General features: G+C 36.0%; 1 protein-coding gene across 1 annotated transcript in view; it reads left to right on the top strand.

Moving 5' to 3' along the window:
- Positions 1 to 18,585, top strand: part of ANK2 (ankyrin 2) — a 220,910-nt gene that overhangs the window by 74,575 nt on the left and 127,750 nt on the right. Inside the window, exons 5-8 of the mRNA XM_044913085.1 lie at positions 4,687 to 4,785; positions 8,729 to 8,914; positions 12,226 to 12,324; positions 13,555 to 13,653. Coding sequence (XP_044769020.1) covers positions 4,687 to 4,785; positions 8,729 to 8,914; positions 12,226 to 12,324; positions 13,555 to 13,653 — 483 coding nt within the window. The remainder of the gene's footprint in view (positions 1 to 4,686; positions 4,786 to 8,728; positions 8,915 to 12,225; positions 12,325 to 13,554; positions 13,654 to 18,585) is intronic.

The following is an 18,585-nucleotide window of genomic DNA, read 5'->3' as shown; positions in this document are numbered from 1 at the left end:
CTGGACTGTGAGCTTCTAATTAGTGGGGACTGTGCCTTTCATCTCTGAATCACTATGCTAAACACAATGCCTAGCAGTAAAGTCACCAAACACATTTTTGTTGAATAAATATAAATGAATGGAAAATAATTAATAATTTGCTATGGAGAGGAATAATGTTCAAAATATTTAATAACCGGTTGGTAGAGGCACCTATTGGTCACACTGAGACTACTACGACAGCTGGTAATTTTGTGCTTGTTTGCATCCTCCAAGTATCAGTCCAGGTTGTAGATGTCTTTGACTTTTTCACACCAACAGGAAGAAAATACATACACTTTTATCCCTACATGCAGCCAGACTATTTTAGAAAGGTGTATAGACATAGTACATTGGAAAGCACCTGGATGCATGAACACAGGCCAATAATCCTGTGTTGTTAACCTATTTATATGCAGAGATAAAAGCCGTCCTATAAAATTTACAGTGCTGTTAAAATGCTACTATGCCCTGTCCCAATTACCCAGAGGCATGTTTCACATTATCTGGCGGAGTCTTTCTTGTTAAGTAGCATCAGTAAGTAAGGAAAGGGTAATTTCCCACATCTTTAGGACCTGTAGTAAATCTTTATTGCCTTCTTACCTCACATATTTGGTAACAGTAAATAGCTCCCTCCCTCGCCTAGCCAAGATGTTGTCTTGGCTCATGCTTCCTTCATCTTTTAAATACACTATTGCAAATACTACAAAGCTGATTAACCCCTTACTTTCATTCTTGTCTTCTACCACCCCAAACCAGAGTAGGTTTGGTCCACTTAGTGCTCACCAGCGTGAACTCTCTGAAATGCAGTTGTGATCATGGTACTTCCTGCCCAAAACCATTCAGTTGTTCTGTATCACCTATAACAATGTTCTTCAGGTAACTTCAAGAATTGAGCTTTTTAAAAATTGCAGGTGCTTTGGCTTCACACATGGAGACACCAGTTCAGTAGGGGACAGGGTAGTGCCTAGGCATTCTTACAAGTTTCCTCAGGAGATTCTGTTGCAGAGCCAGGCTGAGGATCACACATCTATCGGATCAAGTCCCGACTTTCATATAGGGAAGAAGACTATTCATGACTGGTTTCTGTCCATCACTTTTGGTTCACTTATTAGCTTTGAGATTTTGGCCAAGTTACCCAAATGTCTGAGCCTCAGCTACCTCATTTCAAATGGGGATGATAGGGGCACCTGGCTCGCTCAGTCGGTGGAACATGTGACTCTTGATACCGGGGTCACGAGTTTGAACCCCACACTGGGGGTAGAGTTTACTGAAAAAAAAAAAAAAAACAAACCAAAAACCAAGTGGGGATGAGAGTACCAATGTTGCAGCACTATTCTAAGTATTAGAGATACTATTAGGCCATTTAATTGACCATCCAAACTGAGATGCTATTAATAATTACTCCAGGATACTACACATAAATTTAGACTGTCTCAGGCAAACAGAGACACATGATCACTGTAATTTGAGGTGACATATTCAAAGCATCTCTCACAGTGAATATCATATGGCAGAAGTTCAACAAATTCTTTTTATTTTTATTGTTCTTCGTATTTACATCCCCTACACTGCTGAAAGCCCTTGCGTACTGAGGTTGTGGCTCCAGGCACAACTGGGATTCATGGCATACTCTAACCAAGATCCTGAATGTTCGTTTGTCACTGCCCTTCTTCCCCTCCCCCACGTACTACTTGTGGATATTTCCCCCTTTCTCTCTGCTACTAGCCCGCTATCAGCACTTGCAGAGCCCAGGACATGAGTGAAAAAGAGGCCCACTTACAATACACATTTTAAAATTAAAAGCTGTATATCAAGCTGTTACATACGTATCTTTTATCTTTCCACCTTGACAAATATATCTTTATAACAACATGACAGGTCCAAATGTAGACTTCTCGGAAACCTTGGAGTTCCACGCAGGATTGTGGCAGGGGGTGTGCTGATTCTAACCCCTGGCCTGCAGCCGGTTCTTCTTCCTGGCCCATCCCTGGCTCCATCCATACCACACGAGCGTCATGTGGAAAGGTGTGGACACCCTGACCTACACATTCAAGCTCTGTCCATTCACTGTTTCCACCCTCTCTAGCAAACAACTCTAGGGGTGTCTGCTAGATTCCTGTTGCTGCTGTAACAAATGACCACAAATGCATTTTAGAAATCTGAAATTAGTCTGATGGGGCTAAAACCCAGGTGCTGGCACTGCTGGTTCTGGAAGCTGTAAGTGAAAATCTCTTTCCTTTGGATCACATCCCCTCCTTCCATCTTCAAAGCCAGCAGTACAGTGTCTTCTCTCCTCTCTGACCGCCTGCCTCACTCTTATAAAAACCCTGTGAGGGGCGCCTGGGTGGCTCAGTCGGTTAAGCGCCTGCCTTCAGCTCAGGTTATGATCTCAGGGTCCTGGGATCCAGTCCCGAGTCAGGCTCCCCGCTCAGCGGAGAGTCTGCTTCTCCCTCTCCCTCGGCCCCTCTCCCCCTGCTTGTGCTCTCTCTTGCTCGTTCTCTCTCTCAAATAAATAAATAAATAAAATCTTAAAAGAAAAAGGAGGGGAGGATATGCATACATGTTTGCTTAGTCATGCATTACATTTAAAATAAATAAATTAATAAATAAAAACCCTGTGATTCCATTATACCCACCTGGACAATCCAGGATTAATCTCCCCACCTCGAGATCCTTAACTTAGTCACAGCTGCAAAGTTCCTTTTGCCATATAAGGTAACATTTACTACTTCCAGGGATTAAGATGAGGGCGTATTTGGGGGCCATCAGTCAGTGTGTCACAGCGTGGGCATGGCAACAGACCCTTGGGAGAAGAACCCAAAGACGGAGTCTGAGCAAGCCCTGGCACCACACGGGGGCGCTGCATAGGCAAGGATTCTGGGTAGCTGCATGCCTGGTGTGTGGTCTGGAAGCAGGGGAGCTGTGGGGATCGGGGTGGGCGTGTCCCCCTGGGCCTCTGGATCCCCAGCCCAGCTCAGCTAGAGGAGGCCCCTCTAGAGCCCAGGACCCAGGCCAGGAGCCTAAGAATGGTACATTTCTTTTCCCTATTGATCCGGCAACCACAGTCCGTCTCCCTTTCTCCTGATCTATACACAAGTCTGTCAGAGGAAAACATGTAAGCAAATTGTTTTACTCTATTAAAAGTTCTTTTTTTTCCCTTTTGCATCCTGCTTTTCTACTTGTCATGAAAGAGCCCCATCCCACACCCACTCATTGTTTTTAACCATCCTCACTGGCTTTCCCTTCCTTTGAATCTCTAATTCTGTCCTTCCGCCACCTCTTCAGTGTTCTTAAAATACCCAAGATTTCACCTGTTTGCTCTGTTTTAAAAAATATGCTATCCAGCCAGCAAGTTATTCCTGAATCCTACAAAGTTATCAATTCATTCCTCTTACAATATTTCTCAGTTTTAAAATTTCCTCCTCCATTTGAAGCCTGCAGATTTTCTTTTATAATCAAATTTAAAATGTCTTTTCTTGTTTTCCTTGTATACTCTGGATTTTTATATTTTGCTGGGTCTTGGCCATTTTAAATAATGTTTCCACACTTACACAATGCAGATAGAAGAATTTTTAAAAATAGTTATTTTTTCTCCTTTTAAGTTTTTGAAAATCCCTGAAGTCTCATTTATGTTTTTGCTTATTCTCATTAATGCGTGGAATTTTTAAGGGAATCAACAATGTTTAAGACTCTGACATTGTTTTGAGAGAATTGTTCGATTTGAGAGTTTATGAATTATTCCGTGTTTTCTATTTTGTTTTTACAAAGTTTTACTTTTTTTTTTTACATGAGGTGTTACCTATTGCAAAGGATCTGATAAAAAGAAAATTTGCCTATTTAAACTTAATTTTAAACTCAAGTTATATAATTTCAGTGATTTTTTAAAACTATGACTACATAATATTGTTATAATATTACCATAGTGGATGCTTCATGAGGGCAGATGTCTGTCTTATTACTGTATCCCAGTGATGTCCCAGCTACAGTGGTCAGATTTTAGTAAATAACTGAATAAATGAATATGGGAATTAATGAATGATAGAATTTCAGAACAGCTTTAAAAAACAATATAAAGATGTTCAGGATAAACTATGCCACTTCAATTGGAATACTGAAACATAGGGCTTTTTTTTTTAACTTTTTCAATCAGATTTGCAATCACTCCCAGCCTGTTTTGGAATGAGCAATAATTTATACCTTTAAAGGTGCTAGCTAAAGTGTGTACATTCAAGAGAATGGTGGTCCATTTACATAGTTTAGGAGCTAATAAATACAGATGATATTACATAATTATTTTGTATAGTGAGAATTTGATGTATGTTACAGGATTATATTAGGAAACTAAATATTTTTAGCTTTAACAGCATTAGGTGATGGGAAATGTAAATCTCTGAAACTGAAACGAAGACAGGAAATGAGGAAAATATTGCTTCCATGTCACTTTGTCCTCATTCTTTTAGGAATTGTGTGTGGGAATTGGTTCACTCTGATTGTAGTTAGTTTTATAATAGTAAATATATGTATAATTCATTGTGGGGGTATGTTATATGTTTCATCATTTCAGGAGTTTACTCCATAGTATTCTCTTTTTCCTTGTCTGGTATTCTTCCCTAGTTTAAACTTTACAAATGGTTAAAGATGTCTTTTTTTATTGTTTGTCCTCAGAATGGCTTTACTCCTTTATACATGGCTGCCCAGGAGAACCACATTGATGTTGTAAAATATCTGCTTGAAAATGGAGCTAATCAGAGCACTGCTACTGAGGTGAGACTGTCAACCCTATAGGTTCAAATTCTCTGATCTTAATGTCCACGTTCTTTATATCCACCTGCAGGGGATCTCCATTATTTTGTCTAAATTATGCTAGGAATGTTCACATTGCTTTTGTCATCTACAACAGTGGCCATAAACGAATGACCCAGTATACACAGTTGAATGAGTTTATGCCTTAATTTGGGATTCATGTCAATTTGCTCTTACATGAGCTCTGGCTTCCATCAATTTGCCATTCTCTAGGTTTGGGGACCTTGTATACTATTCTAAAATTTGATGACAGTAAATTCTACCCATCTCTTTTCTTCAATATTTTATCTGGTAGGATCCAATTCAGTTCTTTAAAGAAATAATTTTTAATGATCAGAAATGATTTGTAGGTATTTGTGTTAGCAGTTTTATGAGGAGTATGTCACGAAGAAAAAGTTCACATTTTCTGAAGCACAAATTATGGCACATAGTTGTGTGACTATGATTATAGCAACAACTAAATAGAATGTTCAAAGTCAATTCAGTATCAGCATATTCAGGACATCTAGACATAAGAAGGGGTTAGAGTGGGCCAACTTAGAACATCACTTTCCTTTTCCTATGCATATCCTCCAGTAAACAGAGCTTGCTTTGTTATTCCTTCCCATTTTTGCCTAGGCAGATTAAAGAGCAAGTTCAGTGGTTGCTTAGAACAGTGATTTTTACGCGATGCTCTAGAAACCCTTGAGTTTGAAGAAATTGCCTCAAGGGGCCACCAGAAGGTTGGAAGTGGGTGACACAGAAGAGAAGGGGAAAGAGTTCCACTGGGCCATGCTTCTCCTCCCTACTTTCAACCAGATCATGCAGTCTTTGTTTTTCCTTTTTCACATTCTGTGCCTCCACTGATAAAACTTTAAAACTCCTGACCTGGAGTGGAAGATGACTGATAGATGTTTGTCACCCAGAAACTAACTTGATAATTTTTAATGTCTAATGTGACTTCCTTTCTGAACAATTAAGTCTTTAGGTGAAATAAACATGACTTCCCTACTACCCTGCACTCGGGGAAGAGATCATTGTAATCTATTAAATCCATTTCCAGTCCCTTTGGCAGAAAACTTTTTATGGAGCCAATTGCAATAACTTTCTGACAGCTTATTCTCATTAGCTAAAAACAAAATCCTGATTTTTCCTGACTCAACATATATAAACTTAGTTGATTAATCCCCCACTGCTGACCCTAATGATTATCAAGAAACACAGATATGGACAAACCTCAGCACATTCCCTTATAGTCTGTCATTCTAGAAAACTACTGTCCTTACAGAGCTTTATGGCTGATTATGGTTTGATATTTTGTTGTATTGCCAAACACCTTCTACAGTCTCACGTGCACATGTATGACTATGCCTAAAGGAGACATTTACTCTGAACCGACTGGTAGACTAATTTGTAAAAATTAATTACTAATCAAGACACTGTGACCACTTCAAAAATCAGATAATTATGCGACTATTCAATATGGCAGTGAAACCCATGTTTGAAAATAAATATTTAAATATTTGAAATATCCTATTATAGCAATTAGCATTGGTAAATAAATGATGAAAAATGAAGCTACTGAATTTTAATAGGAGTTTCTTTTTCATAGAGTTAGTTGAGGTACTTGAAAAAATCATTTCAGATATTTACCCTTCCCCCATGAAGTGTGGATTAGAATGAAATCGTTGTGGTGGACATCCAAAGTTAAATTCTCTGAGGGGAATCCTCTGTCCCTCCAGTACCATTTTTATAACTCTTCACTCGCCTCCTTCTTCCTGAGTGTTACCAAAATTGAAGGCTAAAAACTTTTTAATTAGGTTCTGTACTGTCAGCAAATGCATTGTCTCTAAGAAAAAACAAAGTTCGCACTCTTTTTATAGAAACTCTCACAGTATTGCAGTGGATAATCAAATATGTATATGATGATAAGCCTGTTCTTTCCTCCTTCACAGAGTGCTTAATTTGTGCCAAACAAAGTTCTAAATGTAGGCTACTATTTTTCATTTTACAACACTACATGGTTTACTCTTCCATTATATTAAGTGATGTGTTTATTTAAAATTCAATTCTTATTAAAACAAATTCAAGTCTTTTTGTGGTAGTGCAATAGGAAATCATTTTTGCTCAAAACAATCTACAGTTTGAAAAGATTATTGTTGGAAACAAATCAGGTAGTTAGATTATGGTAAATTGCTCTTGTCCCTAAAATGCAATTGTTAATGTACGATCCTATTACCCTCATCTGTTCTATGAATGGAAACTTCTAGCTGAGACTTGTTTTCCAAGTTTTTGTGGAGTAAGGGAGGTTTTAACATAAACAGAGCCTAGCATATATATATATATATATTTTTTCTATTTATTTGCCACTTTTCCATTAACTGAATACCTGTTTCTAGACAGAAAACATGGCTTCCAACTTTTCTAGCATGGTTATCCATCTACTCCTAAAACTCTTCTAACTTTGATGATCTGTGTTATTGTTTTTTTTTTAATTATTTTCTAAGTTTAGAATTAAAAATCTGTTTTTTTCATTACCTAGCACATGTAATTTTATATCTAAATGATCTAAATAATATCACATTCAACAAAGTGCAAAATTAATGAATTAGCCTTATTTACCAAAAGGTTTTAGATTACATTATGCCCCAAACTTGCCAAATTAATTGGTAATAGACCATTCCATTGATAGTATTGTTCTCCCTAATCAATACAGGGATATTTAGCAACTTGCATAGTTAATCACATAATTTATTTCCCTGTCTTGGCTACTATATCTTTGATTCTCAGTCAGATTTGTTCTCCATTATCTCTACCCTCCCCACATTTTCCTTTCTATAAGATGGTGTTACTTAAGGTTGGTTCTAATTTTTATTTTCCCATTCTAAACATACATTTAAGCACATCTTATGTGCAGTATGCTTTGTTAGGGAATGAAGATGTTTTTCAAGATATGTAGAACAGAAACTAAGAAAACAATCTGATGAAGCCAGTCCATAGTATGGTGAATAACTGATTATCAATTGCTTCAATCTTTTTTTTAATCAGTTTCAGAGGTAGAATTTAGTGATTCATCAGTTGCGTGTAACACCCAGTGCTCATTACATCAAGTGCCCTCCTTAATGCCCATCTCCCAGTTACCTCATCCCCCCACCCACCTCCCCCCCAGCAACCCTCAGTTTGTTTCCTAGAGTTCATCATCCTTATGGTTTGTCTCCCTCTCTGTTTTCATCTTATTTTATTTTTCCTTCCCTTCCCCTATGTTCATCTGTTTTGTTTCTTAAATTCCACATATGAGTGAAATCATATGTATTTGTCTTTCTCTGACTGACTTATTTCGCTTAGCATAATACCCTCTAGTTCTATCCACGTCATTGCAAATGGCAAGATATCATTCTTTTTGATGGCCGAGTAATATTCCATGGTGTGTGTGTGTGTGTGTGTGTGTGTGTGTGTAAATACCACTTCTTCTTTATCTGTTCATCTGTCAGTGGACATCTGAGCTCTTTCCATAGTTTGGCTATTGTGGACATTGCTGCTATAAACGTTGGGGTGCCTGTTCCCCTTTGAATCACTATGTTTGTATCCTTTGGATAAATACATAGTAGTGCAATTGGTGGGTCATAGGGTAGCTCTATTTTTAACTTTTTGAGGAACCTCCATACTGATTTCCAGAGTGGCTGCACCAATTTGCATTCCCACCAATAGTGTAAGAGAGTTCCCTCTTCTCTGCATCCTCGCCAACATCTGTTGTTTTCCCGAGTTGTTAATTTTAGCCATGCTTTAATCTTCACAGTAATATTTAATCCTTTTGCATTTCTTCTCTATCTTAATTATTATTTTAAACATTAGAGGCATTGCTGAGAGTTGAATCCCATGCTTCCAAAAATTAATGGAAGATTTTTTTCTTCTTCCATTTTACTAGGATGGCTTCACGCCACTCGCGGTGGCACTCCAGCAAGGACACAACCAGGCAGTGGCCATCCTCTTAGAGAATGATACCAAAGGGAAAGTGAGGCTGCCAGCTCTGCATATTGCAGCTAGGAAAGATGACACCAAATCCGCTGCACTCCTGCTTCAGAACGATCACAATGCTGACGTACAATCCAAGGTAAAAGCTGAACACATTTGTGGAAAGGAACTCTTCGGCTGCCAGGTTCCTCCTGGGGGATGATAAAGAAGTAGGCCATGGTGATAATGCAAAATTACTTCCAGTCATCGAAAGAGCTAAATTACTTTCAGAGGTATTTCAGAAAGAAGGGGACTGTCTATTGGGTATAGTAACAAAAAAAATTTAAAGATAATTTTCTTTTAACGATGAGGTTCAGCTTTTTAGAAATCTGCTTATTTATTCTCTTTGTAATCAAAAGTAATACAAGCAGAATTTTAGAAAGATAAAATTGTATTATGTAGTGTTATGGATGTCTCTTTTCTCAGTAGAATGTATTTTGGCATGTTGAAACAGTGTATCCAAGTACAGCGAGCAGATTGACCGTTTCCTTCATTTTGCACTGTGTAATATCTTCCCTCTTTTTCCCACACAACACTGCTTCAGATGATGGTGAATAGGACAACTGAGGTACAGTATTATGGTTATACCAAAATATATCTTGTTTTTATTGATTTTAGTTTTTTGCCCAATTGGAATAAATGCTCACTAATTCATACTAATGATTGGAATTTCCATTAGTAGGAAATTAATTTAAAAACTTTTCCCATAATTAAGGCAAATGAATCATTCAAAAAATTTAATGTAACATATATCAGAAGCTATTTTTAATCAGTGAAAGTATTTAAACGGCTTATTAGAATAGAGCATGAAATGAAACTCTTCCTTAATATGTATCTTCTGAGTGAGCTTTACTATTTACTTTTTGCCAGTTAGAAATATGATCTTCTCTTAATGAGATTTCTCAGGTTAGAGTGTAGCAAAGTGAAATTTAAGGAGGTTTCTTTGCCACTGTTTTATCCTTTTATCTCCTTGCAGTTGCCTTTTTTTCCCCATACTTTTTTAACCACCTTGTACAAAATCAATAGTGATATTGAGCATATCATGATCAAAGCATTTGCTTTTATCTTGCTAAGTCTTAACAATACTCGATATGAAATCACCTATTTTCCACATACCAAAATAAGTCACATTGATCCCCAGGAACATTCAGTTCAGAAGCCTCTTGGTATTGTGTGTGTGTGTGTGTGTGTTTAGCAGTCTCTTCTTGATCATTGCTACAGGGAGGCACTAACACAAACATTGTTGAAAGTGTATTGTAAAAATTAACCTGTATTCAAAGGCAAGTGACTGTGTAGGTTGATTTTCCCTTTGTCGAGGGGACTCTTTAGACTAACATCTCATGATCACTGGGGTGTGGACCTGGAGAGGTTTTGAGCATTTGTTTAGCTTTTACTGAGAGTAGTGTATTTCTAAAACTAATATCTTGTTTATTAACGAATTTACCTATTGATAGGATGTGAATATATGTGATATAGATGTGAATACTTGAGTTAGTCATATTATTTCTTCTGTCCCATATCTGTGCATGGAACTTAGGACATAGATTTAAAAAAAAATGCCCAGTTGCTTGGTGAAATTGCTCAAGACTGGAATCATATAAATTGATATCTTAATTACTGATTTTAATACTTCTAATTTTTTAGGTGATTTTTGGTGATTGTTTAAGAGATATTTTTTTAAAGCAATTTTGGCTCTAAATATTGTGTTGAAAGCAGCAGTTTGGGGAGATTTGTACTGATTTAGAAATATTTCTTTGAGGACAATAGAGTAACAAAGAGGGGAACCCTTCCATTGATAACCCTGTAGAAAAGTGAACTGAGCTTTCTACCTTCATGGCAATCAGGCAAGAGTTCATCTGAGGGGCTTATACAAGCTTTGTGTTGGATGCTCCAAAAGTCTGAGTCTGAGGCATCATCTTGGATGGTTGATGAGGCTGTGTCACACAATAAATTGGTTAATTTTTACAAATGAGAAAAATAATTTGAAAATGATTCACAAGCAATCACTATGGGTTTTTTTTCTGAAATTAAATTGTAACTTAAGGGATAGACTTACATTAATGTTATGTCTGGATGACAGGAGATATCAAGATAAAAATGAAAAACTTCCAGTCAGTTATTTCCTAAAATACAAAAATTTGACATTTTATAAAACAGCCTGGTTGTAGACTGATTTTTCCCTCCATTTTGACATGAATATTTGGCATCATGTAGACACAAAAATCTCTTTACTGCAAGTGTGGGATTTGGATTGATAGGTACTATTCTTATTTTGTGTCTTGTTTCCCTATAGTCAGAAATTATTTGCAGCTAATTTGGCTGATAGCACAGAGGAATTTCTATTACCTAAAATATCCGAATGCTATTTAGGACATTTGAAAAACAAAGTCACCAAAAACTGTTTATCAAGTGAATAGGAAAATAATGGTTGTAATTTAGATAATATTTCTTAAAAACAATATTATGTAAATCAAAGTTCATTTCAAATAAAAGGGAATGATACAAAATAACTTCAAAACTGCAGGATTTGATATCCAATTCTATACGAACAGTCTTTATTGTTCCTATCATCTTTTATTTGAGTAAAGAAAATGACGAAATTATGGAGAGCAAGGGTAATACATTTTTGCATACTTTAATAATAAAAGAGTTAATATACTTCTATAGTGAAAACGGCACGGCTGAATTTTTTTCTTTATTTGATATTTACACTGATGCCAGGTATATTGTTTAGTTTTTTAACTTTTTTTCATTATAACAACCTAGTCTCACTAAACACAATTGCTAAAGAAGACAAATATGACAGTGTAAATGATGTGGAATGAATAGTATATCCTCTGTAAGATATCATATCTTCTCATAACATTTTCATAGTTCCAAAGACACAATGCCATAACATTTTCATAGTTCCAAAGACACAATGCCAACCAATGCTAGTTTTTTGTTTTGTTTTATTTTTTTGTTTTTTGTTTTTATTAAAAAGCCCCAAACAAAACAAAGCAGTAGCTTTGAGTCTTTCTCTGGAGAAAAATTTTTTATTCATAATTATGTTAATTCTATGGCTAAAACCTTATGTTGTTTAATCATACTCTGTTTGTCTCTAAAGCTAAACCAACTCAAGAAACATGCTTTTGTATAAACAATAAATCTCATAAACAGATAAATCATTAAGCTAATTAGAGATAATGTTAACAAGATATGCAGGGTATTTATTTACCGGCTTATATAGTTAGTTATTTACTACCTTATAGCATTAAAATTTAAAGAGCCTTATTAAAGCATTTATTATCTTAATTGTATTGCTCACATATTAGGTAAACAATTGCCATGTGATTTTCTTCACTAATCCAGGGACTGTGACATACGGAGGTGAAATGCTTTACCAACTGTCATTTTCTTTGCTTTCCATAGAGTGGTTTTACCCCTTTGCACATTGCCGCCCACTATGGAAATGTTAACGTGGCAACTCTTCTTCTAAACCGGGGAGCTGCTGTGGACTTTACAGCTAGGGTATGGATTAAAATAGTTTCTCATTTTAGTTAGCAGTGAATGGACATTTTACTAAAGTAAAAATGAACAACAGTAAAAGTTTGTTTCTTTTTCCTTGTCTGGATCTGTGCTGGATATATTAGATTTTTTATTTTTTTCTTTGAATCACACGAAGTCATCATGACCAAAGAAATGAAAAATAAGAATGTGTCAATTAACATGTACACAGATCATTTGCAGCCGTTAAGGAGGATATTAGTTCTGACATCAGTGTGAGTAGTTATATTTAAAGATCACTCCATGAGTCATGAACGAGCAGCTTCAAGTCAATAAAAAATTAAACTGTTAGAACATTAAGTTTCAAATGTATAAGTACATTTATACAGTGTTTTAATGATGATGGGGCACACAATTTGACAGAAAAGTGTTTTTAATGAATTGAGAGTTCGCTTGTATAGTCTTACCAAAATACGTAACAAGAAATCATGTTGCATTATATGTTTGATGGTAAGCTTTCACTGGAAAGAATTCTCTTACATGGTAATTACAAAACAGTGTACTTAATATGAATCAGTAAATGCAATATTTGAATATTTGTAAAATTATGACATACAAAAAGTCAGGTATATATTCTTGCCATAATGATGATAGAGGATAGCCAATAAAGTAAATAACTATAATTCATATATATGGTGTTTTGTCCTGAGAAGTCTTCTGTATTGAAATGGTGTTGAGTTATTTTCAAGTTGTTTTTCATACTGAATTATTCTGAAGAAGGTATTTTTAAGAATCATTTTTCCAATGGCTATTGAATGTGTATATTTGTATTCTATTTTGAAGCAAAGGAAACTCCAAGATCCCAGAATCTTTCAGTGCATGGATACTGTAATGAAAGATAGACTTGGCCTAGGGCTCGGTCCTAAGTAGAATCTGAATTTTTTTTCTTATATGAAAGTGCTCCCTTTGTCTCTTGACAATGTGTACAGTGTAATGTGTATATTTGATTCTTATGTTGTAGTTACAGACTAACTTAGTTATGCAGTTTCATTCCATTTTTCTTTCTCTAACTATAGTGCTTTGTGGTTTGTGTGCTTTTTTTGTCCCATAAAAATCAAAGACATTGAAACTTTAGTAAACTTGAATCAAATTACCACATAGGTCACAGCCTTCTTTGTGCCCTCTAACACAAAGTCTTCACCATCATGCCCTGTCATACCCAACATGCTCTTGTTTGGTCTTTCCATGGTGTAGAACGGAATCACTCCTCTGCATGTGGCTTCCAAAAGGGGAAACACAAACATGGTGAAGCTCTTACTGGATCGTGGTGGTCAGATCGATGCCAAAACTAGGGTGAGTGTCTCTGTTCTTTCAATTTCCTACCATTTTTGTTTTTTGTATTCTTTAAGCAGGCACCTTAAAATACCAGTCCCGAAATACAAGCAATGTGTTTTCAAGGAAATTGCTTTCTTGGATTCGATTTAAATCTCATACAATATTTAAAGTTTTCTCATTGTCAAGTAGAATTAATATTTGCTGAGAAGTGCTGGGGAAACAGAATGCTAGCCCCTCAATGAGACGGTTTTTCAAGTCCTTGCTTATTTTGGGGAACAAAGATGAAAGATTGAACTGAAGCATCTCTGATTATTAGTTATACATTTCAAAAACCCAAACTCATAAGCATACATTATGCTATGAGGGTGTGGCTTTTACATAAAATATGTGAATACATGTTGATAATCTTTTGCTTCTAACTTTCCAATTTTTAAATCATTTTTCTTAAGTGATTATGCTATACTGACCTGAGCAGGAGATCTGCTATATGCTTATGGAACAAGGCATCTGGTTATTATGTTGCACCTTTACTATTCCCATTTGGTAAGAGGCCATGCCCTTCATTCATTTCAAATTTGTTAAGTAAAATATAAATCAAAGTTTTATATACTGCCAACAAATAGATGATAAGATAGGAGAATATAATTGTTCAAAGTGCAGCCTCTGAAGGCAGACTACCTGATTTCAAATTGACTTCTACTACTTACTAGCTCTATGATCTTGGCAGTTTACTTAGTACCTCCTCTGAACTTAGGCTGATATTGGTACCTATCTCATATGGTTGTATGAGAATTAACTCTTAGATATTATTATCTTTTTTTTTGAAAGTGGTGTGGGTCAATTACTTAGCTATTCACAATTCTTTATTATGTTAAATTATATGTAGTTACTTCCTTAAACATTAAACTAGTACTTCAGTATTAGTTCTCTGGAATAGATTTGGTTAATCATAGACTTCAGCAAAACTTTAAACATTCCTATAATGTGAACATTTTGAACTATGGTGTGAGAAGTCTGTAAAAGATAGTGATAGGATATGTCCCTTATGCATTTTATCTTCACTTTGTTTAATCCTGGGACTTTATATTCTCATAGTCAAAGGACTAAGGATCAAATCTAGTTCCTTTGCAAATCTCGAGGGTAGCAAATGTTTTTATTTAATAAGCCTTATCATCTTTTTTTTTTTTAAGATTTTATTTATTTATTTGACAGAGAGAGACAGCGAGAGAGAGGACACAAGCAGGGGGAGTGGGAGAGGGAGAAGCAGGCTTCCCGCAGAGTGGGGAGCCCGATGTGGGGCTCGATCCCAGGACCCTGGGATCATGACCTGAGCCGAAGGCAGACGCTTAACGACTGAGCCACCCAGGCGCCCCAAGCCTTATCATCTTTGAGCGTCTGGGGACTACACCAGTCCCAGGCTATAGGTTCTGGTGTGTGTTTGTTTTTTTTTAAGATTTATTTATTTATTTGAGAGAGAGAGTATGTGTGCACATGCACACAAGCATGGGGAGGGGTGGAGGGGGAGGGAGAGAATCTCAAGCAGACTCCCCGCTGAGTGCCAAGCCAGACCCCAGGCTGCATCCTAGGACCCTGAGATCATAACCTCAGCCAAAATCAAGAGTTAGACACTTAACCAACTGAGCCACCCAGGTGCCTTCATAAATTCTGGTTTTTAATGACCTCAGGAAATGTTGCTTTCTTAATCTCATTACTCTAAGACATTTGGTCCAGAACATCTATGTCATATTATCACGTGGGAGTTCTGGAGTGGTTTGCTTTGTCTGTCAAGATCTTTGTTTTACTGTCTACTGTCTTTGCATCAGAGCTTTTTATGATTTTACCCTTCGCTTTGTTGACGTGCCTTTTCCCTTGCTGTGCTGTAGGTATGCAGAATTTGGAACAATTATGCACAAAGCTGCATGCTTTGCCTACTTGTTCTTCATGTTTAAAGAAAAGAGTTTCTGTGCCTCCTCTTTTAAATACATTACTAACATAATGTCTCCCTTTACACTTCTCTGTTTCTATTGAGACTCTCTAATAATTGAGAGTACCAATGGAAAGAAAGCACTTGGTAAATGCAACAAAATTTTATCTTGGCCAATGTCTTAAGGATCCACATTATTCTTACTGATATTTTTCTGGAGTATTCATTCATTTTTGAGGCAATTGATTTTATTTTTACTGATCATTGCAATATTTGCTTCGTTCTGTAAAATATGTTCTAATTTGCATGGCCTACATACATTTGCATATGTAATTTAAGTCTAACTCCAAATAGTGCATTTTCACAAAAAGAATACTAAGATATGGAAAGAAATGGGCTCTTATGCTATTTCTGCCATTAAATAATTGTTCTTAAGCAAGTTAATCAAATGTAAGCCTTGGTTCCTTCTGTGAAGGGAATATTTGGACTATATTTCATCCAGTGCAGCCTTTAGATATACAAATAAATTGAATTTCACTCAAGATTTTATAAAGCAGAAATAGATTTTATAATTGTATACATTGTGTGGGCATTCTGTTCATTCATTCCTTAAATGTAAGTTAAAGTACTTCCTCATCTCTAAGAAGTAGGATTTTAAAAGCAGTTGGATTCTTTTAATTCTGTCTCTAACCAATATGCCTATACCTTTTTTTACCAAAAGCAAAATCAGGTAGGAGGTAATACTGAAATCAAGGGCTGTGGTCTGGAATTGGAAGGTTAGTTCTGGAAGTGTAATACTTTATTATTAAAACAAAGGAATCTGGTTAGCTTTTTCTTTTGTCTTTTGAAAATATATTTTAAAATAGAAAAATTTTACATTTACTTTTGACTTTTTAGGTACTACAATAGAGCTTCTAGATAAGGAATTAAAAATAATATTTTTTCTTTCATTTCTTCATCATAGGGGTCTCAGTTTCCCCTAGCAATCATATTAGTCATAAACATTCTGAATCTAGTATATTCTATCAAGAATTTTCCATTTCATCTTTCCATTATTTTTCTCATTTATAAGGTTTTCATTATCTGGAGGATAGCAAGTATGTAGAGGCTTAGGGGTGATTAAAAAAAATCTTACCCACTGTTTCTTCCCCACTTCTACCAGCACTTTGTTAATCATTGAGACATTTTGCATCTCATTGACATTCTCACCATTGATTAGGATTTAGTGTGAAACTGAGACATTTTCACTAGAGTTCTGGTTCTCTGGTGTCTGAAAAACCTCATTTTGATGTTAAAACAGAAACTTCATAGCTAGTTAAAAATGATATTATTAATTCAGGTTTTATTAAGAGCATTATTCTTTTTTATTTTTAAACATTTATTATTTAAATGTGGAGATACTCCATATAAGGTTAAAATATTGAAATGCATGTTGCAATGCAAGCAATACAAGTATACAAAAACATTAAAAGATGATGAACAAAAACCAATATATCAGAGAAAGGAATCACAATAATTAAAGCAACAATAGTGGCTACCAATTGTCATATGCACGTGATGTTCTAGGCACCCTGCTAAGTACTCTACAAATATCATTTTATACCCTCTTCCTAACGGTTTATGAAGTATGTGTTAACTGCTTTTAGGAAAATATGGAGGTCTTTATTTGAGAAATGAGACTACCAAGGGGAAAAATGATTTTCAGAGGAGTTATGTAACTTGACCTAGGACACACAGGGCCGTAATTAGCAGACCTGTGTTAATACACAGACTTCAGGAAACATCTACAATCTAAGCAGAGAGGGAGGAAGGAAAAAGATAAGGAAAGAAATGGTTGTAAAAAGCTAATGCTGTGGATTACCAGCTGGAAAAGTGGTGTCCCTCTACTGTTGATTGATCTAACCTTTTAAGGATTATCGACATCATAGTGTGATATGAACTGATTCTAGTGAAAAAAAAAAAAGAGAAAACAAAGAAAGTTACTTCCCCCATTCTGGGGGGTGGGGGAAGTAACCTTCAAATACAGTCTTAAGTATTTAAGTTAAAGATATTGAACAGATCATTGCCCCTAAGATTTAATAAAAAAAATTAAGTAAAAAAAGTCCTTGAATACAAAACCTTGATAAGATTTTTTGGGGGGGGTGGCGCCTGGGTGGCTCAGTTGTTAAACGTCTGCCTTCGGCTCAGGTCATGATCCCAGGGTCCTGGGATCGAGCCCCACATCGGGCTCCCTGCTCAGCCAGAAGCCTGCTTTACCCTCTCCCACTCCCCCTGCTTGTGTCCTCTCTCTTGCTCTCTCTCTGTCAAATGAATAAAATATTTAAAAAAAAAAGATTTTTTTTGGCAATAATGAGATACTGTACTTATAGAAAATATTTAAGATCTATTCAGATTGAGCATGTTGGGAAAATTGAACTTGATATAATTCCCATATCCTTTATAAGGGCAGATAAATGACATCAGATTTAGTATCAATGTAATCCTTATTACTCTTTGATGTTCTTATGGATTTATTTAAGTGTTCTTCATATTTTCCTATTGTTATTCTGAGAGTATTTGAAGGTTTCAACATGATTACACGATGAATCTTTCATGTATTCCATGGAAAAACAATACCTTTTCTAAAAATGATTTAAGGCAGAGTCCCCTCATCTTTCAAACGAGGTCATGAGTTGAATGGGATAAGAAAAATTACTCCATTTATATACTGTGAAGCTGAGCCTAGAAAGAATCATCCGTGGTGGCTGACCTGAGACTCACACCTGAGCCTCTGTGATTCCAGAGCCCAAATGCTGGACCATTGCCTGTAATGCCTTCTTTCGAGATGTTGGATTTCTCAAGCTCTAGTTCTCCATGAAGCCCCCACCAAGAATCTGATTGAGAAATCAAACTATGTCTAATAGTTATATAACTTAAATAGCAACTAATGCTCTGTACTTCCACCACAAACTATGCTATCAAGATACAAAAGCATAATCATCTTAATCGCTTTGCCTGCACAGTTTCTTTTTTTAGGCTCCTCTCTG

This window comes from Neomonachus schauinslandi, chromosome 2, assembly GCF_002201575.2.
Source record: "Neomonachus schauinslandi chromosome 2, ASM220157v2, whole genome shotgun sequence".
Classification (NCBI taxonomy): domain Eukaryota; kingdom Metazoa; phylum Chordata; class Mammalia; order Carnivora; family Phocidae; genus Neomonachus; species Neomonachus schauinslandi.
This window is presented reverse-complemented; position numbering and strand designations above follow the sequence as displayed.